At 37.4% G+C, this 27,200-nt stretch overlaps 2 protein-coding genes across 4 annotated transcripts in view; both read left to right on the top strand.

Moving 5' to 3' along the window:
* The window catches only part of T48 (FU domain-containing protein T48), a 64,093-nt gene that overhangs the window by 30,940 nt on the left and 5,953 nt on the right, over positions 1-27,200 (top strand). The window contains exons 1-2 of one of the 3 annotated variants that reach the window (XM_012287765.2): positions 24,728-25,166; positions 25,250-25,389. The exons of 1 other annotated variant lie outside the window; for it this stretch is intronic. In XM_012287765.2, the coding sequence (XP_012143155.1) occupies positions 25,162-25,166; positions 25,250-25,389 (145 nt within the window). In that variant the 5' untranslated portion in view covers positions 24,728-25,161. Of the gene's footprint in view, positions 1-24,727; positions 25,167-25,249; positions 25,390-27,200 lie in introns of those variants that run through there. One more of the 3 variants, XM_012287764.2, reaches the window with a different exon arrangement.
* On the top strand, positions 60-25,384 carry LOC143266644 (uncharacterized). Its single transcript, XM_076542133.1, has 2 exons — positions 60-4,339; positions 18,353-25,384. The coding sequence occupies exon 2, from the start codon at positions 18,747-18,749 to the stop codon at positions 19,455-19,457; it is 711 nt and encodes a 236-aa protein (XP_076398248.1). The 5' UTR covers positions 60-4,339; positions 18,353-18,746; the 3' UTR covers positions 19,458-25,384.

The raw sequence follows: 27,200 nt of genomic DNA, 5'->3' as shown, positions 1-27,200 counted from the left end.
ATTTGAACAAATAAAAAATACATACACATTCTTACATAGAATACATAGACATCTAAGAATATGTATGTATTTTTTATTTGTTCAAATTTTTTTAATAAATGACGTTTCACAACATTTTTGTTGAAATTAATTACTGTACGAATACTTTTTACACTGACTGTATAATGTCAGTTCCATTACAAAGTCTGACAACACCGCCTGTTGATTTAAAATTCGGTGCATATTAGCCATAATGTTATAATTTTGCATAACTTGTTTGTTTTTTAAATTACGTACTTATTTTTAATTAACATCAATTATTTTTAAAATAATATAACAAATTAGCTTTGCGTACATCCTTATCATTTTATATAATTCTTTTAATGTTGTACTAGGGATATCTGACAAGGAAACCCTCCTCCTATCCTAGAGATAAAGAAAGGGCACAACCAATTTAAATGCCCAAGTCAAATGAATTGGGGGTGGGGAAACGATTTTAACGGAGTACATTTAACGGAGTACACGTTTAAACAAGAATAGTTTAAACCTGCACATTCACCAGTAATTTATTTGTAATGTATGTGCGTCGTCGTGTCGACAATAATTAGCGACGGTCTCTGACGCGTAGAATTTGTGACAATTCTCAAAGTCGGATATAAGTGGACTGTATTGAATGATTGACTTCGAGTTTAACAATAACGAACTTTATTGAATCGTGAGTGACTTGTGTGTAAGTTAAATGTATGAATTTAGAGTTGTGTAAATGTTGAACTTTGTATTTTGTATGTCTAATGTCTATTTAATGAATAACTTCTAATGTCTGATGATGTCTAATATCTATTTAATGAATAACTTCTAATGTCTGATGATGTCTAATGTCTAGCACTCCGACGCTTTTCCGCGATCCAGGAAAGCTCGGAGTGGGCGTTCACACTTCCTCGAACTTGGAAGGGATAGCAAAAATGATGTTTCTATTGGATGACAAATACTGAGTAGAAGTGGCAAAAAAAAAGTGACGTAGTGAAAATTGGGTTTTTCCCAAAATGACCGTAGCGAGTAATAAACCTAAGGAGTACCTCGACATGAATGGAAAATGCAAACAAAAGACTCTACGACTACGGCTAAGGGTTCTGACCCCAGATGTACTGGCAATAAATCAAGAAAAAACTGGCTAGAATGTAATGACTCCTTGGGTCCTATTTCTGCTACGAGTCAAAAGCTATTGAAAGTAACAAATGTTGTTTTCTGAAGGGCCTAAAAATTATAAACTATTGTGCCCAAAACTTGGCCTGAGGTCTAATCCTCTCTAATGTATTCTACAACCTAACATGTAATAAATGTTTTGTCATTTTTCTGTAACATATTCATCTGTAATTTTTTGTGATATATAGTTTTCCATTTTTTTATAAGTTATTTGTAATAATTATTTTCCTAATACATATCTTTCAAATATATTTTGTAGAGTAATAATTTCCGTATATTCTTTTCTTTTTTAACTTTTCAACGTCGTAATTGATGGATATACCTCGAAAGGCAATATTAATAATACACAGAAAATTTATTAAAAATGATAGATATGGTCAAATTTGCGTTATACAGTGGGTCAAAAAAGTATTGGCACACCCAGTTTTCTTCGAATATCTGTAAACAACTAAGTAATCGATTAATATTAACTATGTCTATTAGTGCCTTTTGATATATATAAATTGTATGTTTGGTAAAACTTTACAATTACTACGTCACCTCAAAAAAAATATTCGGGACATGTTTTCGATGTATTTTTGCCTCCTGAATACGAATATGATCATAAAAATCGGCGGTCGGACATATCTGAGCTGCTATTTTGGAAAAACAGCAGAAAATCGTGATTTCTTAGAGTTTTTTGTATTTATTTTGAAAAATTCTCATCTGATGAAAAAATGTTTCCAACAAAAAATGTAGAATGGAAAATTCTCTACAAGAAAGTTCTGATACATTTTTTTTTGTAATTCTAACGGTAAGGCTGCAAATGAACGACGAAAGTGTCAAAAATTACCTTTTGAATGGTTAGGTTCGCTAAAGCGCGCGCCCTACCGCCTTCCCCGCCCCTCGGAGCGAACGGATAGCTATGGTAGGGAGGCTAGGAAAAGGAAAGGAGAGGGAGAACGTTTCGTCCGGGGCCTGCTAGTGGACTCATCAGTAAGGCGTTCTAGCAGGCCCTTGCCTTAGACGCGGGGATGTAAGGAAGGGATGGACAGGAACTATATATCTGAATAGGAAGGCTCTTGGAGTACTAGCGAGAAAGTCTAGGTTTCGATTCTATGCGCCGTCTAGTGGCGATGAGCGTGGGAGTGAAACCGCCACAACTTCATTCTAAATAAAATATTTAGAATTTTTGGAAACATTGGGATTTTTTAAGAAACTCAGAAAATAAAAATAAATTAAATTATATTTTAACAATATTGGCCATAAAAGCCTATGTTCCTTACGGCGGTGATTGTAACCGCGTCACGCTCATACCTGCGACGCTTACAATAATTGTTCAGAAATCAATTAACGGCATATGAACAGGTATAAAATCGCTAAAATAATGTAAAAGGTTGTAAAAATAATGATATTTTTAATAAAAATACTGATTGCCCCTCTTCACAGGAGGTGATTTTAAATTATATATGTTAGCGTCAAGCCGTGTGCAAAGGTGGCACACGTGTCAGGGTCATCGTATCCCGGATTTTGACCCGGTTCTTAGGGGTCTTGGGATGACGATAATATAAACTCATGTCCGTCATCGAGCTAAGGATCGGTGGTAACCGATAGCTAAGGACTGCGACGAATTCTAAGAGTCGCGAATGTTATGGTTAGAGGTCGATGCCTTCTTCTTTGAGGATCACCGAAGGTGTCGTGTCTCGTGGCCGATGACCCGACGTCATGGTGCTGCGTGGCACGTGCACAGAGATTAGGGTATTCTAGTAGGATCTGGTCACAGAGTGGGGAGGATATTGCATCCTTCGTTAAGCGGACCTTGAGGGACAGCAGGGGACTTAACCCAGAACTTTCGAAGAATACGGATCGCTAATTATCACAAAGACTTTTTATCTAACATATATCTAAGAAACATTGCAACAAACAACAAATTCCAAAAACACGTGTCCCCTATTTTTGTCTATAGTTTACGTACACGGAGTTGCAAAAAATAAATCAACATTTAGTGCAAAAATTTAAACAAAAATTGTAAATTTTCAAAATATTATTTAAACAAATAAAGTTTATTGAAATTTTTTTTCGCACAAAAATTGTCTATTAAAAGATCAACAATTTACAAAAAAAAGAATCCAATTATCTTCTTTAATTCCGGAGATATTCCCAAAAATATGATTTCCACCCCCAACTTCGAGGGCTATTTTCACCCCTTCAATATGCACGATTGCCGATAAAAAAAAATACGTGTCAAATATTTTTTTGAGAACTATATTTCACATAAGTTTCATCAAAATCGGCGTGTCGGAGTTGGATATGTTCCCTTGTTAGAAATTTTACGCAAATCCTTCGTTACGGACTCAGTAATTTTTACGAGTCAACCGTTTAAGACGGCTTTCTGAGTTAATCGTTCGGACTCATATTCAAATATTATTCTTAAGATTAATTTCTTTTGAATAAGTGTGCGCGAGTTAGCACATAGAAGAAACACTTTTTATAAATATCTAAAAAAATCATGAAGCTGACGATTAAGATAGTAAAAACATAACTCAGAATCGAGTTCTTAGCAACGTAAGTACGTGTATCACGGTTAACATCATTGGAGCAAACTTCCCTGTAGTACATAATTACCTATTTTCTAATGATTCGATTAGTGATACGTATCTACTCGCAGAAAATCAAATTTAAATTCTCACGGGCTAAAAGTCGTAAACAAGATAACGCGCGGTCCTGGACACAAATAAGATAAGCCAAAAACGGTAACGCAATTCAGAGATAAGAAGAAGATATAAAAACAGTAGTGACAGGCGTGTGCGACGCAGTCTAGAAGAACCGTAACATACTACAGTCAGAGTCTTAATCAAAGCATAATCGAGCCGAGCGTAATCGATACACTGCGGAGTCGGATATCGAGAGCGTTCTATCGACATTTTGTAACCACAATTGTTAACATTGTAGTATAGTGCGAGTGAAAATAAAGTTCTTTTTTTAAAACCCAAACGGATCCTTCTCGTGTGTAACATAAATTGGTGGCAGCGGCGGAATCTGCTGAAAATCATTGCGGAGTCGACGTAGCTGCTGAGACGGTCAGCGGATCCACGAGAAAGGAGGAAGAAGAAAAGGAAAAGAGAGAGACCCCTTAGAGAAATACAAGCAACAAGGAACATCGAATCAGCAAATCAAGGTAAGATGGCTGAAATGGAGGCTACCACTAAAATGCTTTCCGAAATCATGAGTCGACTGGAGAGATTAGAAACAAGGGATGATAACCTACGGAGAGAGGACCCCCTTGCTAGATCGTCTAACTCGATGCTGACAAATGACGATGATCTCGAAACTTCTCCATATATACTGAACGAGTTATTAGGAACTGTATCCGAATTTGACGGAGAAACATTACCAGTTGAAACATTTATTTGCCAAGTAGAGACAGTTAAATACAACGTACAGAAAAAGAGATAGAAGTATATTAGTACAAAAAATAGTCGGAAAGGCCAGAACCGTGATCCATGCCGAAATGATAAGAACATTTGAAGATTTGAAAAACCAATTAAGACAGAATTATGGCTCTCCAATCGATTCGACATTGCTACAATTGCAAAGAATCCAATGCAGACAGAATTTCAAAGAACCGGTAAATTCGTATATACGAGGTGTGAGCCAAAAGTAACGAGACTGGTCCAATAAATCATTGTACTTGTAGAATCAGTTCTCCGTGACATTATCACCTTCAAAGTAGTCCCCTTCACCATTCACACACTTATGCATTCGGCGCTGCCATTGTTAGTAATAATTCTGGAACCAGGTTTTTGGAAGTCCTTTCGAAAGATTCTCCGTTTTTGCCTGAACCTCTTTAACTGAGATGAAATGGGTTCCCTTTAAGCAAAATTTAACTTTAGGAAATAAAGAAAAGTCTCATGGAGCCAAATCAGGTGAATAAGGAGGATGCCCCATCACAGTAATATTTGTACTGGTCAGAAACTACTTGGCAGACAGTGCCGTGTGAGCGGATGCATTGTCCTGGTGCAACGATCATCCATCGCTTCATAACTGTGGCCTTTCTTTCCAAATTTTTTCACTAAATCTTTTTAGGACTTTAATGTAGTAGTGTTGCTAACAGTCTGACCACTGGGAATCATCATGTCTCATCACATGTTACAACAGATTTCAACAAATTTTACAAGAAACTTGATGTTTATTCGCTGTTCGGTTTTTACGTTAGACATTTTTCCAGCAGAATGCAGTTGCACGTGTTCACTAAATAACGCAATACTTCCAAATGGTATGAGCGATTCAATCGAAATTTGCAACATGGATAGAGGAGGTATGTGGGATGATGCCACAAAAACAATTGCTGCCAATTCCATTGTTTTTTCAAAATACACACCGAGTCTCGTTTCTTTTGGGTCACACCTCGTATCGCGATTCACGAGAATACATGACGCCGCTTTAAACGCCGCACTAAGCAGGCCCCTCCCGGCAGAACAACGCGAATTATTATTCGAAGAAGAAAAACGAAAAGGAATAATAGACTTTATAAACGGATTAGAAAGAGAAACGCGATTAGAAGTAAAAACATCTAACACGTCACTCAATAAGTCCCTGGTCTGACACAAATATGGCGATACTGATGACAGACCCACGTTATTTTCGAATAATACTAACCTTCAAACAGTACGTGTCAAAATTTCAGGGTATTCTGACCAATAGTTTAGAAGTTACAGTCATTTTAGTACCCCCAGTTTCGTAATTTTGAAGGCAATGGATAGAAAGGAATTTCGTGTGTTGATTAAACACTGTTTTTTAATCGGAAAAAATACTGTTGAAGCCAAAAAATGACTTCATAAGCATTATAGGGATTCTGCACCAAAATCAGCAGTCGTTTCGGAAAACATAAAAAATGTCCACAAAATAGTTTTAAAGGGCCGTAAACTTAAGTTGTGTGAGATAGCTGATGCCTTGAAGATATCAGAAGGTAGTGTCTTCACAATTTTGCATGAAAATTTGGACATGTGCAAATTGCTTTCGAAGTGGGTGCCGCGTTTGCTGTTTCTCGAAGGCAATGCGCCGTTTCATAAGTTGATGAACACGATGGTTCAATTGAATGAATTACGTTTTGAATTGTTTCCCCACACACCGTACTCCCCAGATTTGGACTCCAACGACTACTGGCTCTTTGCAGATATGAAAAAAATGCTCCAGGGAAAGAAATTTGGCTCAACTGAAGCTTATTTTGGGGGCAAAGACAAATCGTTTAATATAAAGGGAATTGAAAAGTTAGAGGTGCGTTGGAATCAATGTATCACACTGGAAGGAATGTATATTGATGATTAAAGTGGAATTTCTAAAAAAAAAATATGTTTTTCTTAGACCGGAGATTTATTAAATGACGTGTTAATCCCCAAACCATTCAAGAAGCAATAAATGCAGCTCGAATGTCGGAGTTAATGCAACAAAGACACGATTTATTCAGACCAAACCCAGTAAGAGTTCAAAATCGTACGAATTTTAATCCACGGAAACCTCACAAAAATTTCCAAGTTCGTTCAAATCCAGTCAAACTTATTGCAAAAGAATAAAATACGACGAAACCGAATGTAGAACAAAACAATTTCAAAATTTTCACGTACGTCAAGAATTCCCAGAAACCCCACCAGCACACGCTATATCGAACGACCAAGATCAAGATTTAGAAGCAAGAGATCCCCAAACCGAAGACCTCCAATAAATAATCGACGAACAATTACCAAAATTAATACGGCTATCGGCAACCAGCTAACATACGTTACTCTTCAACTCGAAAATGTGAAAACTGATAGATTTTTAGTAGACTCAGGCGCTGCAGTCTCATTATTGAAAGAATCCATTATTACCAACAAAAGGAGAATAATAAGACGAAACACACGCGAAATAAGAACACTATCTCAACATACTTTTAGAACGGTAGGAGAATTTGAAATGAGATTGTTGGACAAAAACTTAAAATTCCTAGTAGTAAAAGATGAAATAATGCAAGAGTACGGATTACTTGGAATAGATTCGTTAAGAACGATACATTGTACATGGGACGTCTGTCAGGGACAATTACGATTGGAAAATAGAGTATTCACGAGAAAAGATAACAACATTGAGGAAACAACCATACCACTGTAGCGTGCAGCGTTGATTTTTTCGCCGCTACAAAGTCGATGTTTTCGGGCCTAGGAAATGTCCAGGTACCGGAGACAATAAAATTTTCGCCGACCAGATGATGTTCCGTTGTCGTGTGTTTACGGGATTTCTCCTCTTGAGTTTTTCCCCGTGCTTGCGGGGGTAGGCTCAAGAGGCAACAAAAAAGGTCATTCGAATTACCGACTTCGACTCGAACAGTCACTTTTCGATCATCGAACACCACGCGCATTACGATCAATATAGTTCTCGTTATTGTTAATCGGACTACGATTCATTCACCCTTCACCTCACCACCAAAAACGAGCAAATTGCAGAAAATCAAAGTAACAAACATTCAAAACGGTGAAGCTAAAATAACTCTGGCAGACATAGACATGTTAGTTACAGTAAAGAATGGAATCACCCAGGTACCCGTTAACAATTTGAGCGAAACAGAGACAAAAACAATAAAGACAACAGAAGTACTAGGCCAAAAAATTCAAACATCAGACTTTCCCAAGAATCCCAGATTGCTAACTAACGAACGCGAAGAATTTCTGAAACAAAACACACGACTGGACCATATTAGAGATGAAAAAGAACATGGGAAATAATAAAAAAGTACCACAATATTTTTGTATTACCAGGGGACCCTATACCATTAACTAATTTAACCGAGCATTCTATAGAATTAACAGACCCGACTCCGATTCACACTAGACAATATAGATTCCCTCCAATTCACTAAGAAGAAATAGCAAGCCAAGTAAGAAAGATGTTAGAAGAAGGAATAATTAGAGAAAGTAATTCTCCCTTTAATTCACCACTCTGGATAGTGCCGAAAAAACCAGATGCATCAGGAAAAAAGAAATGGAGATTGGTGACAGATTACAGAAAATTGAATGAACGAACAAAACAAGATTCGTACCCTTGATAAATTAGGTAATGCGAAATATTTTTCTGCGTTTGATTTGGCTTCAGGATTTCACCAGATAGGAATGCGAGAAAGAGCACGGCTGGCTGTCGTGGCGAGTGCACGTGTTCGGGGGTCGCTCCGCGTTAAAATCCAGTTTTGGTGGGAAAAAGTTGTAAAAGTGTGGTAAATAATGTTGTGAAGTGAGGGGGAACCGCGGGGGAAGTGAGCGGTGAAATTTTTGTGAAAATTGAAAGTGGAATAGTGAAGTTATAAATAAAAAAGGAAATTTCGGTAATGGCGATCTCCACGCGACGCGAGGGAAAGCATGGGGTGCAAACTCATGAGAAGTCGAGAGCGAAGAAACGAGTGTTCGGGCCGACCGCGGAATAAAATAAATAAGTGCGCGACTTAAACATGATTATTTTAATAAATCGCGAGTGAAATTAGTGCACTTTAAGGGCGAAATATGCCCTCGAAGAAGGACTTACGTGAACACGTGGTCGGGCGATATGTCGAAGTTGTGAGAGAAAGTCGCAAAATTAAATAAATTAAGTAATGTAAATGTAAGAAGGGAATTAGAGTGCGAGGCATATTGCATGCACGCGGTAGTTAGCCTTTGAGTTTTTCTTTTGTGATTTGACGATGAATAGATCGATCGAGTAAACTTCGATGTATCGAACGAACATGTGGGCATCTCCGCGCGAGGGAAAGCGCAGAGCGAAAACGCCGGTTCGCAATATCCAACATGGCCGAGGAAGGGTCGCTGCAGGCGCATGAAGAACGGCCCTTAAGGACGAAGCCTAAGGGCGACGCGGAGGCACGCGGCAACAAGCAAGATGGTGGGGACAGGGCGCGCTCTTCAAACGGCAAGAGGAGAGAAAGAAGCGAGAAGACAACGAGGGGACAAGAGGAAGAGCAGGAGTGGAAGAGGCGGAGAAACTTACGCACGACCGATCGAACGATTCAAACCGGCAAAGGAGGAAACCGGTGTCAGCCTGGTCATAGCACCATTAGGGGGCACAAAACTGGGACCGACGGAGCGGGGGAGGGGAGGGAGAGAGGTCAAATTGAACTGAGCACCCTTCCGATCAACTGTTGATTTAGCAAGGAACCCAGTCGTCAGCCTGGTCATGGCACCATTAGGGGGCGACAATGGGGACCGAGTGGGATTAACAGGAGAGAGGAAGGAGAAATAATTAGAAAATTCAAGCTCAAAGAGAGTTTCGAATAGCGAAGCGGCTTAAGCTCCGATCCGGAAGGAAATGGAGCGTTGCTGGCAACTTCCGGCTGGCGCCTTCGCGGCGGCAACAAATAGAAGCAGCAACAAACGGCGGGCAAGGCTACGAAGAACGACTCGAGGGTTCGGACAGACCTTTCAATCGAAAAGTGTTGGAGCAAAGAACTCAGACGTCAGCCTGGTCACAGTACCATTAGGGGGCGAATTGGGAACCGACTGAAAATACTTGGAGAGAGAAAGGAAAATTATCACCAAGAGCAATGGGCTCACGTAGCGTTGAGGAAGGAGACTGGGGCGTAATAGGAAACTCGGGGAAAATCGGGTAAGCAGCGATAATGCAAGGGTAAAAGGGACGAGGAAAGGGGAAGCAAAATTTTGGAAATTTTGGAAAACAAAATCAGACATTTGCGACACCAAACAGAGTTAGGCATAGAATTAGACAGCGTATTATGACACTTACAAGGAAACATATCGAACCGCGACACACCGATTTTAATGAAACTTATGTGAAAGATAGTTCTCAAAAAAATATTTGACACGTATTTTTTTTTATCGGCAATCGTTCACATTGAAGGGGTGAAAATAGCCCTCGAAGTTGGGGGTTGAAACCATGTTTTTGGGAATATCTCCGGAACGAAAGAAGATAATTGAATTCTTTTTTTTGTAAATTGTTCGTCTTTAGATAGGAAATTTTTGTGCGTAAAAAAATTTCAAGAAACTTTATTTGTTTAAATAATATTTAAAAAATTCATCATTTTTGTTTAAATTTTTGCACTAAATGTTGATGTATTTTTCTGCAACTTCGTGTACGTAAACTATGGACAAAAATAGAGGATACGTGTTTTTGGAATTTTTTGTTTGTTGCAATGTTTATTAGATATATAATTTAACATCACCTCCTGTGAAGAGGGGCAATCAGCATTTTTATTACAAATATCATTATTTTTACAATCTTTGGGCTATCTTCCCAGATGTCCGCAAACTGGATTTCTGTCTTCCTAAACCAAAAAAAAAAGATAGGAATGCGAGAAAGAGACAAGCCAAAAACTGCATTTTCTACTACAGACGGACATTATGAATACAATAGAATGCCATTTGGATTAAAAAACGCGCCAGCTACTTTTCAAAGAATGATGAACAACGGCTTAAGAGGATTAATCGGAAATACACCCTTGGACAAAAAGATAGCACATGTGTGTTATCTTTAATTTCTTGGAAACTACTTGTTAAAATTTTTTAATGTAATACATGCCATTCTAATTGTTACATTGCAGAGAGAAGGAACTTCTTAGTAAATATGGTTGACCTTGCTAGTTTTCTGAGCAAGCAGAAGAAATATACAAATACTGGCGGCGAAATGATAGCACATTCACAAAATTTATACATATATTTTCACAAAAAAAGAAAGTTACATTGCAATTAATACAAAGTTAATAATGAGTATATCCGTCTTTATTTTCTATTACTTCGTGTACCCGCTTTGGTAAGGATTTGTAAAACTTTTTAATTGTATATTATGGCAAATTATCCCAATGCATCTTAATAGCTTCTTTTAATTGTTTAATAATAACATACTGTTTTCCATTCTTATATACAGCACGTGCTAGTTCTCCCCAATAATTTTCAATAATATTCAGGTCCAGGGAGCGTGCGGGCAACGGAAAAACTGATGCGTTTTCTCCTCGAAAAAATTGTTCTTCGACTTTAATTCGGAGAATTGCAGCATTGTCATGTTAAAAAATAAATTTATCAGTGGTAATTCGTAGTGCGTGTTCAATACTTTGTTTTGAGAGTAAATTTATATATTTTTAAGAATTCATTTTTCCTCGAAGAAACTGTTCATTTTTTTTTGCCTTTGTGTCCATTCCGTTTAAATTCCAGCCCAAATCATTACACCACCCCACCCATTTGTCTTCGTAGAAATGGAAACAAATTTTTTTTTACTGACATTTTCATTTTACTACCTTGATTTAAAAAAAGAAAGATTAGTAATGTAAGAAGACGGCGAAGAATGAATAGAAAACGGAACTGAAAATATACTAATTTAATATTCAAAAATACAACCGTAATTCCTCAAATCATAATAACGAATGAATAATTATTTATAACAACGGTCCTCGCAACCAGCTTAAGCGATTACCATATTCGCGCTCGCTCCAAAAACAAATGCATCAATGTCCAATCGATGTACAAAATCGATATACAATCATGCTCACGCATTGCATTCATTGTGCGGTGTCATATTTCCCGCCGCTAACTTCCCATGATATTGGAACTTCAAACGCATCACGAGGTGAATTTGGCTGGATTAGATTCAAAGTGGTTGTCCCTGCTGCTCTAGATGTTGAAGCTGCATTCAAAGAACAATTATTTGCCCGATGTTGAGTACATCCACAACGATAGCACGATCCCCACGTTCGCAGCGGCTTTGGGCAATTCTTCTTTAAATGCCCTGTCGTGTTGCAATTATAACATCGAAATTCTTTATTGGTTATTTCATCGCGTATTGACTGCCTTGACGTTGCTATTATTTCATCTCGCGTTGACTGTCTTGACGTTGGTACTATTCCATCTCGCGTTGAATGCCTTGACGTTGCTGCTCTCTTCCGATCAAAACTAGTGTTTTCTTCCAATGCAATTTTCTTAAATGCTCGTAACAATTCTTCAGCACTCTTATAGCAGTTCATACGTGCTTGATCCCTCAACCGTATGTCCGAGATACCATCAATTAATAAATCTACCAATTCTTCTGGATCGACATTAATTCTATTCGCTACAATCATTTTTTCAAAGTAATAATCGTAGAACGTCTCGTTTCTGTTCCATGTTCGAATCTCCATTTCTCTTCGTAGTGCGAGTTTACTTGGGCGGTGATCGAAAACCAACTTCATTTCTTCGAGTAATTGAGTGGCAGACAAAACAAGATAATTTGGTTTTGTTTGAACCCATTTAAGGGCTTTTCCCTTTAATCTCAAATTCATCAAAATTTTAACTGAATTATCATCCAGCTGATAACATGAACGTAAAGTTTCTAACTGTTGTTTCCAATTTTCAAAATCGTACGACTCACCATTAAATTCTCTCAACATTTCTGAGATCATGCTTAAACTAGCAGACAGTTTCGTGTTTGTGGAACCACTAACTGGCGACACACATTCTCTTTGGAATAATCGTTTTTCCCGTTCCAATAGTTCACGTTCTCTTTGCAATAATTCTCTTTCTTTTTCTAACAAATTTATGTTCATCTGCGAACCTGTTAACTCCAATTCGTCCGTTCTGGCATCTTACCAGATCATTTTTATTACCGCTAATCGCCAAACCACGTTCTCGTAACAGCTCTTGAAGTTGTAGAAGGGAAAATTCGCTTAAATCTTTCTTGCACTTGGCCATCTTCTTCGTAATTCAACTCAAAATTCAGAAATTTCACCAAAAATCGTGGACAAAAGAAAAAAAAAAAACACAAAACAGAAAATTACCGATAACTATAATATAGAATTTCACAAAATCAAAATAATAATTTACTACGGTCACTATCCCACTTCTGAAAACTGTAAGAAGACGGCAAAGAATGAATAGAAAACGGAACTGAAAATATAATAATTTAATGTTCAAAAATACAACCGTAATTCCTCAAATCATAATAACGAATGAATAATTATTTATAACAACGGTCCTCGCAACCAGCTTAAGCGATTACCATATTCGCGCTCGCTCTAAAAACAAATGCATCAATGTCCAATCGATGTACAAAATCGATATACAATCATGTTCACGCATTGCATTCATTGTGCGGTGTCGGGAATGAAGGGTGTGCAATCATGTTAATACAAAGAAATGTTTACAGTAAAAAACAAAGACAAATGGGTGGGGGTGGTGTAATGATTTGGAATGTGTAATGATTTGCTGGAATTTAAACGGAATGGATACAAAGGCAAAACAAATGAACAGTTTCTTGAAGGAAAAATGAATTCTCAAAAATATATAAAGGGTCTCGGCGCATAAGATATACTTTTTGGCCCCGGAAAAAAAATTCAAAAAAACCATATGGATCGTGTAGCCTGCTTCGAGTAGACCACGTGTACCCATGTTTGGCGTTCCAAATCACCGTCGTCGCTCCAGAAGAGGAGGAAATGTCTCCCGAGCGGTCGAAGTACATCGGACATACGGCGACTTGAAATGCTCATATCTCACCCGCGTTTAGGGCTACAGAGCTAATCGAGTGTTCTTTGGAAAGCTGGAGAAACGTACTTTCTGATGCGTGTATCAAGTATTAAGAAAGTAGCGATGAAGATGCTACCGAGTGGAGGAACTGAAATTCATTGATTGCACACTGCACACAAATGCATTCGACGGACCGCTCTAGCTACACGCTCTATGTGTGCCCCCCTTCGAGGCGAACAAAATGCGATATCCCAATCGAAAATCCATTGGGGGCCCGATACTTTAATTTCGAAAAAACCGTAGATGGTCGCACCCGATTTTACACATTTCGCACACCTACCTCTATATAAGCATGAGAAAGCCGTTCTGGAAGCACTTAAGCCTCGCTGTCACTCCCTTCTGCTTCCGTTTCTTCTCCGGATGGTACGAAGAGCTCCGTTAACTGCGCAGCCGGGCGCAGAATCTGCGGGAGGTACCGAGCAAGGGCCAAGTAGAAGATGGCAGCGGCCACATGTGAGCAGCAGCCTACTGTTCGGTTTCCATTCGGGCACTCACACCAATATACTTTCTTATATATATATATACTTTCTTAATACTTGATACACGCATCAGAAAGTACGTTTCTCCAGCTTTCCAAAGAACACTCGATTAGCTCTGTAGCCCTAAACGCGGGTGAGATATGAGCATTACAAGTCGCCGTATGTCCGATGTACTTCGACCGCTCGGGAGACATTTCCTCCTCTTTTGGAGCGACGACGGTGATTTGGAACGCCAAACATGGGTACGTGTGATCTACTCGAAGCAGGCTACACGATCCATATGGTTTTTTTGAATTTTGTTTCCTGGGGCCGTTAAGCGCTCAGACCCTTTACTCTCAAAACAAAGTATTGAACACGCACTACGAATTACCACTGATAAATTTATTTTTTAACATGACAATGCTGCAATTCTCCGAATTAAAGTCGAAGAACAATTTTTTCGAGGAGAAAACGCATCAGTTTTTCCGTTGCCCGCACGCTCCCTGGACCTGAATATTATTGAAAATTATTGGGGAGAACTAGCACGTGCTGTATATAAGAATGGAAAACAGTATGTTATTATTAAACAATTAAAAGAAGCTATTAAGATGCATTGGGATAATTTGCCATAATATACAATTAAAAAGTTTTACAAATCCTTACCAAAGCGGGTACACGAAGTAATAGAAAATAAAGACGGATATACTCATTATTAACTTTGTATTAATTGCAATGTAACTTTCTTTTTTTGTGAAAATATATGTATAAATTTTGTGAATGTGCTATCATTTCGCCGCCAGTATTTGTATATTTCTTCTGCTTGCTCAGAAAACTAGCAAGGTCAACCATATTTACTAAGAAGTTCCTTCTCTCTGCAATGTAACAATTAGAATGGCATGTATTACATTAAAAAATTTTAACAAGTAGTTTCCAAGAAATTAAAGATAACACACATGTGCTATCTTTTTGTCCAAGGGTGTATTTCCGATTAATCCTCTTAAGCCGTTGTTCATCATTCTTTGAAAAGTAGCTGGCGCGTTTTTTAATCCAAATGGCATTCTATTGTATTCATAATGTCCGTCTGTAGTAGAAAATGCAGTTTTTGGCTTGTCTCTTTCTCGCATTCCTATCTTTTTTTTTTGGTTTAGGAAGACAGAAATCCAGTTTGCGGACATCTGGGAAGATAGCCCAAAGATTGTAAAAATAATGATATTTGTAATAAAAATGCTGATTGCCCCTCTTCACAGGAGGTGATGTTAAATTATATATCTAATAAACATTGCAACAAACAAAAAATTCCAAAAACACGTATCCTCTATTTTTGTCCATAGTTTACGTACACGAAGTTGCAGAAAAATACATCAACATTTAGTGCAAAAATTTAAACAAAAATGATGAATTTTTTAAATATTATTTAAACAAATAAAGTTTCTTGAAATTTTTTTACGCACAAAAATTTCCTATCTAAAGACGAACAATTTACAAAAAAAAGAATTCAATTATCTTCTTTCGTTCCGGAGATATTCCCAAAAACATGGTTTCAACCCCCAACTTCGAGGGCTATTTTCACCCCTTCAATGTGAACGATTGCCGATAAAAAAAAATACGTGTCAAATATTTTTTTGAGAACTATCTTTCACATAAGTTTCATTAAAATCGGTGTGTCGCGGTTCGATATGTTTCCTTGTAAGTGTCATAATACGCTGTCTAATTCTATGCCTAACTCTGTTTGGTGTCGCAAATGTCTGATTTTGTTTTCCAAAATTTCCAAAATTTTGCTTCCCCTTTCCTCGTCCCTTTTACCCTTGCATTATCGCTGCTTACCCGATTTTCCCCGAGTTTCCTATTACGCCCCAGTCTCCTTCCTCAACGCTACGTGAGCCCATTGCTCTTGGTGATAATTTTCCTTTCCTTTCTTAACGACGGTACATATGATCGATAACGATGAAATGAATGAAACGATAGAAAACATATTGAGCGACCTTCAGGAAGAAGCCGCTCCAACGTATAATGAATTCAAAAGTAACGAAAGAACATTTGAGGAAGAAGAAACGCTGGAATATGACACAGGGCGAGTATCCCGGAGAGGACTCGTTGTCACAACCAGCAGAAGGAACAGGAGTCTATGCATTAATCCGAATGCAGAAGAAGAAATATGGTACGCTGGGCTGAGAACCAAGATACCAGAAGTAAACGAAATAGAAGTACGAATCATGGACCCATATGTAAAAGAAACTATCCTGCGAATGATAGAATTCATTCACAAAATGAAACACAACAAAAGATCCAGAAACGCAGAAAGAAAAGGAGCGATTAATAAGAAGCATACACGAAAGCACCATAGGAGGACACCAGGGAGTTGAAAAAACACTTCAACGACTAAGAACCATGTATAATTGGTCGGGAATCACTAAAGACGTAGAAAATTTCATAAAAAAGTGTGAAATTTGCCAAAGAGATAGATTAAAATACACGGCTAATAGACCGCCTCCAGGAACGCCTGATATATCATCCAAACCCAATGATAAAGTATCACTGGACACTATAGAACCAGTACCGTCAGAAAATATCGATACATACTGGTCATACAAGATTATCTAACAAGGTACGTGCAACTAGCTCCATTAAAAACGAAAACACCTAAGGAAGTCGCAGAAAATTTCTGGACATACGAGGTGTGACACAAAAGTAACGAGACTAGGTCTGTAGCTTGAAAAAACAATGGAATTGGCAGCAATTGTTTTTTGTGGCATCCCCACATACCTCCCTTATCCATGTTGCCAATTTCGATTGAATCGGTCACACCATTTGGAAATATTGTGTTATTTAGTGAACACATGCAACTGCATTCTGCCGGAAAAATGTCTAATGTAAAAATCGAACAGCATATAAACATCAAGTTTTTTGTAAAATTTGTTGAAATCTTTTGTAACATGTGATGAGACTTGGATTTTTACCTATGACCCAGAATGTAAGCGCCAGTCAATGGAGTGGAAGTCTCCAGGATCCCCAAAACCCAAAAAAGCACGCATGTCAAAATCAAAATTCCACATTAATGGAATTGTAATGATTGAGTGGTTTCCCAGTGGTCAGACTGTTAACCAACACTACTACATTAAAGTCCTAAAAAGATTTAGTGAAAAAATTTGGAAAGAAAGGCCACAGTTATGAAGCGATGGATGATCGTTGCACCAGGACAATGCATCCGCTCACACGGCACTGTCTGCCAAGTAGTTTCTGACCAGTACAAATATTACTGTGATGGGGCATCCTCCTTATTCACCTGATTTGGCTCCATGAGACTTTTCTTTATTTCCTAAAGTTAAATTTTGCTTAATGGGAACCCATTTCACCTCAGTTAAAGAGGTTCAGGCAGAAACGGAGAATCTCCTAAAGGGACTTCCAAAAACCTCGTTCCAGAATTGTTACCAGCAATGGCAGCACCAAATGCAAAAGTGTGTGAATGCTGAAGGGGACTACTTTGAAGGTGATAATGTCACGGAGAACTGATTCTGCAGGTACAATGATTTATTGGACTAGTCTCGTTACTTTTGTGTCACACCTCGTATTATTGTCAAGTATTTGGAGTACCTAAGGAAATATTGACAGATAATGGTCTAGAATTTAGAGGAGAATTTCAAGAATTCGTTGAGGAGAAACTCAGAATCAAACACACAACAACTGCAGTATATCATCCACAATCTAATGGAAAGAACGAAAGGACTCATAAAGAAGTATTCAATTATTTAAGAAGCTTTATAGAAGAAAAGAATGAATGGGTTAAACTTCTACCTAACGCTACTATATCATATAATAACACTCATAATGAAATCACCGGAATATCACCTTCTGAATTTATGTTTGGTTGGAAGCCATACATTCCGATAGAAGCACACGAAATGGAATTTGGAGAGAAAATGGCATACGAAGCTCTAAGCAATAAGAGACGAAGAACACAAGAGATTGCAAAAGAAAGAATAAAGAAGCAACAGGAAAAAACGCAACAAAGATTACCAGAAGCCAGAATAGAAAGAGAGTACAGAATAGGACAACATGTAATGGTCAAAAGACAACCACAGGACAAGAGACTCGATTCACCATGGGAAGGCCCATACGAAATTATTAGAATAATAGACAATCAAGCAGCTACCATTCGAAAGGGAAACCGAGCTGTAACATATCACCTGTCCGACCTCAAACCTTTCTATGTTGCAGAAACAGAAGAGGAAAACCAAGAAGTTACACAAAAGCAAGATGAGAATGAATCAATTATTGAACCTTCTGATTCTGAGCATATTGATGCACAAAGCGCCGACGAAACCGATTGACAAGGAAGAAATAACCATAACGCCGATAGGCATGACAAAATCAATTTATTTGGAACACATAAAGGAAGTACAACTATATCATCATACTTGGAAAGTAACCGTTGGAATAGAATACAGACATCTACAAGATGAAATAAAGTTATTGATTTTGCATACAAATCAACTAGGCAAACGGTGTAATGAAATCGACCCATGCTTGAGCAAACAAAGAATAATCCTTCAGCAAGAACGAAATAAACGATTGAATCAAGAGCTAACGTCTCTAAGGAAATTCATGGGGCATGTACAAAAAAGAGGATTACTTAACGCCAGGAATGAAGATACTGTTTGGAACCATGACAGTTTCAGATGCGGAATATTATAACAATGAAATGGACAAGTTGAGGGAAGATAATATTAAAATAGCCCACTTGGTAAGAAATCAAACGACGATATTACTCCACAAGATACAAGACGACCTGGGAACCTATAAATATATACAACAACAAACAGAAAAGTTGAATATCAATTTCGAATTACTACAGAACGCTACAAAAGAAGAAATATTCAATTTAGAAATAGACGAGACCCTGACTGACTACATATTTCTGTACCATGACGTTTCTACGACAATGCAAAAGCTCCAGGAAGCTATAGTTGATGGCAAACATGGCATAGTACACCCAACGATACTACCACCTTTAGAACTCTTCGAAGCAATAAGAAACACAACAAAATTCGAGAAATTCCCTGTACCACTGGTGAGAGAAGAATATTATGGAATACTATTAGACACGAGCGAAATATCTATAACGCTAACAAACGAAAAATTAATTTACAACCTTCGGATTCCAATACTAGAAGAAGACGTATACACATTATATAGACCGATCACATTACCAATTTACTCATACATTCAAGGATACGGTTGGGTTCAAGAAAATGGGGTACCCTCCGATTCAACTGATTTATATATCAAAAGGAAGCCCTCGACTTGGCGATTTCAACGGTGATCATCCCACCCCTTAACTCCCACCCCTCTGCCCCGTAGAAGCTAAAAACTGAAACGGTCCAAAAAGTGATTTTTCTACATATCTCAGCGAGTCTATCATTTCCATCCCTTTTTTTTTTAAAATCAGATTTGGTTAGGTTATATCGTATGGGGTGAGGGTGCCAATACGTTTAGATTTTGAACTGTATTTATATTTCTTGCCTGGTGAGTGTACATTAGGGTGGCCCTTATTTTTCGACTTCCGATTTTTTTTGGTCTCACCCCCTAAAATTGTGACACTTGATGAAAAAATGATAATGTCAAAGTTTCAGCATGATTGGATAACAGAAACCCGTGCCGCAATCGAGTTGAAGTTTTGAAATTTGCACGATTTCAGGTTATCGTCGAATATGTTAGTGGCCTTTTATTTTACAAGTATCAGCGAATATTTTATAATGAAAATATCATTTTTTATATATATAATTTTAGTGTTGGTGTATGATTTTCAAAAATATATTAAAAATTACTGAATGTTACCGCTAATGTTAGTATGAATCTCATTCTGTAGGTAGTTGCTGAAGCGGTCATCTCGAATACGAAAACTAATCTCCTATTCAGTTAGCCATTAAAGATCTTATGTAAAATAAAACAAATATTTCGGTATTAAAAAAATGTATAGTAGGTGCTCTGCATAGTAGATATACAAAAAGATTCCCGGCAGTTGTGAATATTACCGAGTTTTACCTGATCAAGGGATCAGGTAAGAAGTACCGCTTTTTAAAAAATTTCAAAAAGCTTGGCCTAAGATTAATTTATCAAATTTTAAAACAGGTATACAAGATTCTTATATTTATGGAAAGCTCCAGGAAGTAGAAGAAACAATATATTTTTGCTTGTACCATTTACGACAAACGTAGCCGAAAGATAATTACAAAGAACTTTTGGAGTTGATGATAATTTTTCTTGGTGGATCTCTTCCACGATGGAAATACTTTTCATGTTCCTGGAGCGTTTCATAATGCTAGGTGGATGGCTAAAGCAATTTACGTGCTAAAAATTTATTTATTCCGACAACAATTGTTATTGGATAGTAACGAAATCATAGGGATAAGTGATATATGTATTCTTTTAGCTAATTTATACATTCAAGCCTGGATTAATGCACCAATTCCCGTAAGAGCGTCAGTACAAGATCTAAAATTCCTACAAAATCTATACTTGTATTTTACAATTGATAATAATATTGCTAGAACAGGAATACGCAAATTTTCTAACCATTTATGGTACCTTGTACCTGAGAACGTGGCATTATCCTTTTTCAATGAAATAATACCATTGAACACAAAAAGGAAAATGATTAAGGCTCTAAGAAATGATAATAAGGAATATTCAGCAAAGAAACTTGTAATACTTCCGGAAAACGTACAAAATTATGTAAATATGAATATTGATAGCTTCATTTCTACTGAATCCAAAAAATGACTTAACAGGTACAATATACCTACAGATTTCTTAGAAAAAGACCCTTCCTTATGGAAAAATGATATTTCATATCAAAAAGGTTTGGAAATTGCAAGAAATTTGAAAGTGGAAAACGATACCGCTGAACGTGGTGTTAAACTTATATCTGAATATAATAATCTGCTGACCAAAAATGAAGAAGAAAGTAATTGAGAATTAGAAAAGCTTTTATCCTAATGTAAGCAAATCTACATTAACACAGAATACATGGTATGTCCTGAAAGTAATGTCAGTGACTTTATTGTGACGCGACTTTACGTCGGACCGCGATTTTTTCGGTTAAAATTGGTAGTACGGGAAATCAGCTAAACAGATCTCCGCTGCTGAAGGTACTCCGAGCATCCGGAGAATAAAGACGAGCGTATCCGTGAGAATTGTTTTGTGTCACTGTACAAGTCAAATTGCAGCGCTCGTTAGAACAAAGAATTGCGATCAAGTTTTGCGTGAAACTTGGAAAGACCGCGACAGAAACGGTTGCTATGATCAAGTCAGCTTATAAAAAAGATGCCCTGTCAGATCAGCAAATGTTTCGGTGGCACAAGGCCTTTTTGAAAGGCCGGGAAGAGGTCGACGACGAGGACCATGTGGCGACTGTACCGACAGCGACACATGCGCCCTCTGGACAGTTCCTATTTTTAGTTACTTTTTATTTCTTAGGTTAAATTGTAAAAAGTAGTTGGTAAGACTAGTTTATAAGGAACGCGGCGCGAAAAAGAAGAACGTCGTTCTTCCACTTCTTGTACGAAAGCGAAAGAGTCAGCACGTGCGCGTATTAATAAAAAGTGCAATCCTTGCAAATAGCAAGAAAAGTCGTCGTGCGTCATTTCCTACAACGGGCTCTCCTTCACGAACCTTAGTCCCCACAACCATGCCGGACGGCCATCCACGACCACCACAGCCGACAATGTGACACGAGTGAGGGAATTGTTTAACTCAGACCGACGATTAAGTGTTCGTTTAATGGCCGATATGTTAAATATTCCAAAAACTCAAGTGTATTGCATCGTCACGAACCATATCGGCAGATAACTGGACGTTGCACCACGCTCCGGCCCATACCGCCTTTATCGTCTCCGACTACTTGGTTAAAGCAGGGGTGCCAACGATTCCCCAGCCCCCGTACAGCCCGGTCATAGCTCCCCCCGATCTTTTTTTGTTCAAGTCAAAACACCCATGTTCTTTTGTGTTCGAATCAAAACACCCATGAAAGGCAAGATTTTCGGGACAGTAGACGGAATCGAAAGAGCTTGTACGGCGGCATTGAAGGAAATTCCGGAGAAGGCCTACAGCAATGCATTCGAGAGCTGGAAGATTCGCTGGAGCCGATGTATTGACGCAGAAGGAGCCTATTTTGAAGATTTTTAATCATTTGTAACGAGCAGTTCAATAAATGATTTTTAATCGACTTACTGACATTACTTTCAGGACATACCATGTATATATTAAACGCTACGTACAATTTAATAATAGGCTAATTTATAAAACATAACTGAAATTCCTTTAAAGAATATTTTGCTTATAAGTAATTAAAAAAAATTCGTTTATAAGTGCTAATACAATCGAGATTATTGAAAAATTTATCAACTTTTGTACAAATTATATACAGCTCCCAGTTGCTGAACCGCCACATTCTCCGGTAACTTAAAAGCTACGTTACATTTGTGCGTAAATGTATTGTATGTAAATATGTAAATAAGTATGTGTTGTAATTGTATGTAAACGCTAGTATTACACGTGTAAAAAATTATATTTTCATTATAAAATATTCACTGATACTTTTAAAATAAAAGGTCACTAAGATATTCGACGATAACCTGAAATCGTACAAGTTTCAAAACTTCAACTCGATTGCGGCACGGGTCCCTGTTATCCACTCATACTGAAATTTTGACATTATCATTTTTTCATCAAGTGTCACAATTTTAGGAAGTGAGACGATGAAAAAATCGAAAAAAAAAAATCGAGCTCTATGGCTAAGGGCCACCCTAGTGTACATACTTGGATTGCGCTCGCGTTGGCCCATATACCAAGTAAGCAGTGTTTATGCTATTACTTTTTGTGAATTCCATTGCGTGTTTTGGCATTCACACGGAGGCAGGTGTGGTCATTCGATGCTATCAGCAGCCTAACCTAACCTAGCCAAATCTGATTATCAAAAACAAAAGGGATGGAAATGATAAACTCGCTGAGATATGTGGAAAAATCACTTTTTGGACCGTTTCAGTTTTTGGCTTCTAAGGGGCAGAGGGGTGGGAGTTAAGGGATGGGATGACCAACGTTGAAATCACCAAGTCGAGGGCTTTTTTTTGATATATAAATCAGTTGAATCGGAGGGTACCCCATTTTCTTGAACTTAACCAAGGATACTCCGCATATAACGTGGAATTTGAATATCTACTCTTAAATCAACCGCGCACGGAATTCATACCCATCAATGAGGAAGAAAAAGCACAATTTAAGACTGTGGGAAATCAATACGTAATTCAAAGAAAACACCCGAACTATCTTACATCATCCTCAAACGCTTGTTTGATAGAATTACTCCTAAAGAAAAACCAAGAATGCTCACAAAAATATATAAAACTACAAAGTACACTATTCATTCAACTCTCAACGAATCAAGATTGGATACCATCGCTCCAAGAAAAGAGCAAATACATATTATATGCGAGAACCAAGATCCACACATAATGATAATACAAGATAGAAGCATAATACATTTACCACAAGGATGCGCAGGAACTACAGAAGAAGCCATTATAAAAGCAGGAGGAGAAAAAAGAAATACAGTAAATATTCGATATGTGCACAAATGATCTGTACGATATGTGCACCAAAGTTATCCCCACCACTGGGGGGAAGACCCCTTCAGACGCCGAGAAGCTCGGTCGCCGAGAAATGTAACATGATCCGGGGTCGGGTATATCCATGAAGCAATACATATACAAATATAAAACTTTTTTATTTTTGATTTTTTCGAGATCCAACTTTTACCAATAGATTCTTTATATTTTTCTGATTAAAAGAAGACCAAACACGACATAATTTGGACTATATTTACTGGTTTAATTGACGATGAAAGTTTTTCACGTCGAAGAGGATAGCGAGTCAAAAAGAAAGAGACGCTACGATCGTGGCAGTCGGCAAACATCAAAAGTCTATTCAATTGTTCACAATCCTAATACGTTGCTAACTTTTTTATTTTTTATCAAATTTTTATAAAACTTTCTCTATCATGTTCGTGACATTTTCCTGATTAAAATGAGACCAAACACGACGTAATTCGAGTTATATTTACTTGCAATATCTTATTAGAGTAGTCATCGATGTACGCGTAACATTTGAAATTACAAACAAATATGTCCCGAAGTATATCGTGTTTGGTCTCATTTTAATGAGAAAAATGTCACAAATATGATGGAAAAAGTTTTAAAAAAAAAATCAAAAATAAAAGTTTTATTCTTGCCTTAGGAGTGTCCTTCTGGTAGGTCACTGTTTGTTTACGTTCAGTCTCCTTCGCTCGAAATGTAGGAACTGTACGATATCTGCACCAGTTCGACGTTCGGCAAAACATCAATCAATGTAGGAACTGTACGATATCTGCACCAGTTCAGACCCGAGAATGGTGCACATATCGAATATTTACTATACCACATTAAATATACCTATTGAAACAACGGAACATCTGGACCATTGGAAACAAATATTAGCAGATAGACAAATTGACATACAAGATCTCAATATCACATACTTGAAGAAAACTCAAATAACGGCGCAAGATCTTTAACTAATAGAAACAACTATAGACAAAATAAATCAGCAGATCGAGATATTATCATTAAAAAGAAAAACAATGACTACAATGGAACGAATTAAATATTATGTCACAATATTAGGATATGCGAGCTTAATTGGAGCCACATTATATATCCTGTACAAAATGAACTGCCTACGACCTGCATAGAACGTACTAAGAAGAATTTTAACGTCATGTATCACCATTTACGATCATTGCTCATTCGGAACATACGCACAAACGATAGATAGAACACCTACGGAACCAGTCAGAATGACAGATCTAATGCACCAGGAAGAAGAACCACCCCAGTATCAAGAACGAGAACTTTCGACGAGATCGAGACTTTCGAGGAAAATATTTTACAGACTACCAGATAACGAAGTACACTAAAACCATATGTTACAGGATGGGGTATACTAACATACTAGACATTTATTGGAGGAAGACCTACTACAAATATTCATTGATACCATAGAAAATTTTATTTGCACCAGGGGAACCGAAGATAATAACTTAGTTTACACCACCCTCCAAGACGACATCCAGGAACAATACTACTGCAAAACTTGCCAACCGGAATTCGACCCAGTGACAATCGAAGAAATCAGGAACTCATGGAGTCACGAAAAGTATGGTATTGAAAAACACATTTTACCAATTCGACAATTAGCCGAGAAAGAACCGTGCGTAATATGCGGGAAAAATCTTCATAAGTACAGACGCGCCGCAAAATGTAATCTATGTTCGCAATTTTTCTCTAGATTTTTCTATCTATTAAAAACTAGATCATTAGACATCCAAAGATATATTGTAACATGTTATAGTAATGACATAGAACACAAAGAAAAAACCAAAAAATATTTATACCGACCTTTCATAGAATGGAAAAACGATCCTAATCTAATAAATAAGTTAGAAAGTGTATTAGAATTAGCGCTAGAGTTCGAACAAGGTTTAATAGAATCAAATAGGAATGTAGTATGCGAGTAAAATATTAATTTGAAACGCAAATCAAAATGCGAGGACACATTTTTTTTCGCCCCGGGAGGAATCTCACGGGCTAAAAGTCGTAACCAAGATAACGCGCGGTCCTGGACACAAATAAGATAAGCCAAAAACGGTAACGCAATTCAGAGATAAGAAGAGGACATAAAAACAGTAGCAACAGGCGCGTGCGACGCAGTCTAGAAGAATCGTAACATACTACAGTCAGAGTCTTAATCAGAGCGTAATCGATACACTGAGGAGTCGGATATCGAGAGCGTTCTACCGCCATTTTGTAACCATAATTGTTAACATTGTAGTATAGTGCGGGTGAAAATAAAGTTCTTTTTTTAAAACCCAAACGGATCCTTCTCGTGTGTAACAAAACATTTCCTATAATTTTGAATTTGGGCTTGTATGACCAGCCACGTGAGAGTTGCCGAAATGCTAATATTACGTAACCATTTCGAATTTAATCTAATCAGTGGGCTGGGCTAGGTTGGGTTATATTAATATTTCGATCGCCTGACAGTGGCCGACCACATGAGCCAGACATTGAAATCAGTTAAGTTTCATTTTAAACTTCACCCGTTATACCTACAGATTTTTGGCCGTTATGATGTGTCTACAGAAAAAAAGGAGAAGTGGTCCCATACTAACATATAATATTACTAGGGACTTTTAAAAATACACAAAATTCAATGAATAACAGAAAGTTTTTCGCGAACATTTTGAAAACCAAAGTTGATAGAAAAATAGAATAAATTGTTATAAATTCATTCCTATAACGTTTAAAAATATATCTATTCTTAAAAACTATAGTATGTAATTATTAAATATGACATATATAATATGTAACTTAATTGGTCGAACTGGGTCGAATATACATAATATCGGTCGTGACGTTTGTTTCCCTTGTACCTACTGAAAAGCGTTCTTCTGAGATTCAGACGATGGCAATTCTTTTACGGCATCTTTCCCAAATACTCGATGGTTTTTTAGAAAAACGAACATTTTTTGAGCTTGAGGATCAAACCTGTGTTCGAAATACTTCCAAGACTTTTTGTAAATTTTCGATGATATAATAACATCGTCCAGGTGAAGAAACACAACAGTATTCTTTAAACTTTCAAGGATTTTGTTCATTAGCCTTTGAAAAACAGCTGGCGCGTTCATCTGACCAAATGGCATTCATCAGAACTAGAAGTATCATTTAGGTGTTTCGAATGTTGTCTTTCAAATGGTATTCTTAACGACAGATATCTGGTAGTATCCTGACGCTATATCAAGGTACGTAAAGTATTGATTACCTCCTAATGTACCTATTTGGTCCTTGACTAAGGGGAAAGGATATTTAAATTGTTTCGTTATTGCATTCAACTTGCGATAATCTACGCACATCCTTGTTATCCCCTATTTTTATTTTTACCGGCGTAATCAGATTTTCTGATTATTCTGTTT

The sequence above is a fragment of the Megachile rotundata genome, chromosome 2 (genome assembly GCF_050947335.1).
Source record: "Megachile rotundata isolate GNS110a chromosome 2, iyMegRotu1, whole genome shotgun sequence".
Classification (NCBI taxonomy): domain Eukaryota; kingdom Metazoa; phylum Arthropoda; class Insecta; order Hymenoptera; family Megachilidae; genus Megachile; species Megachile rotundata.
Note: the sequence above shows the minus strand (reverse complement) of the source record. Positions and strands in the feature narration are given on the sequence as shown.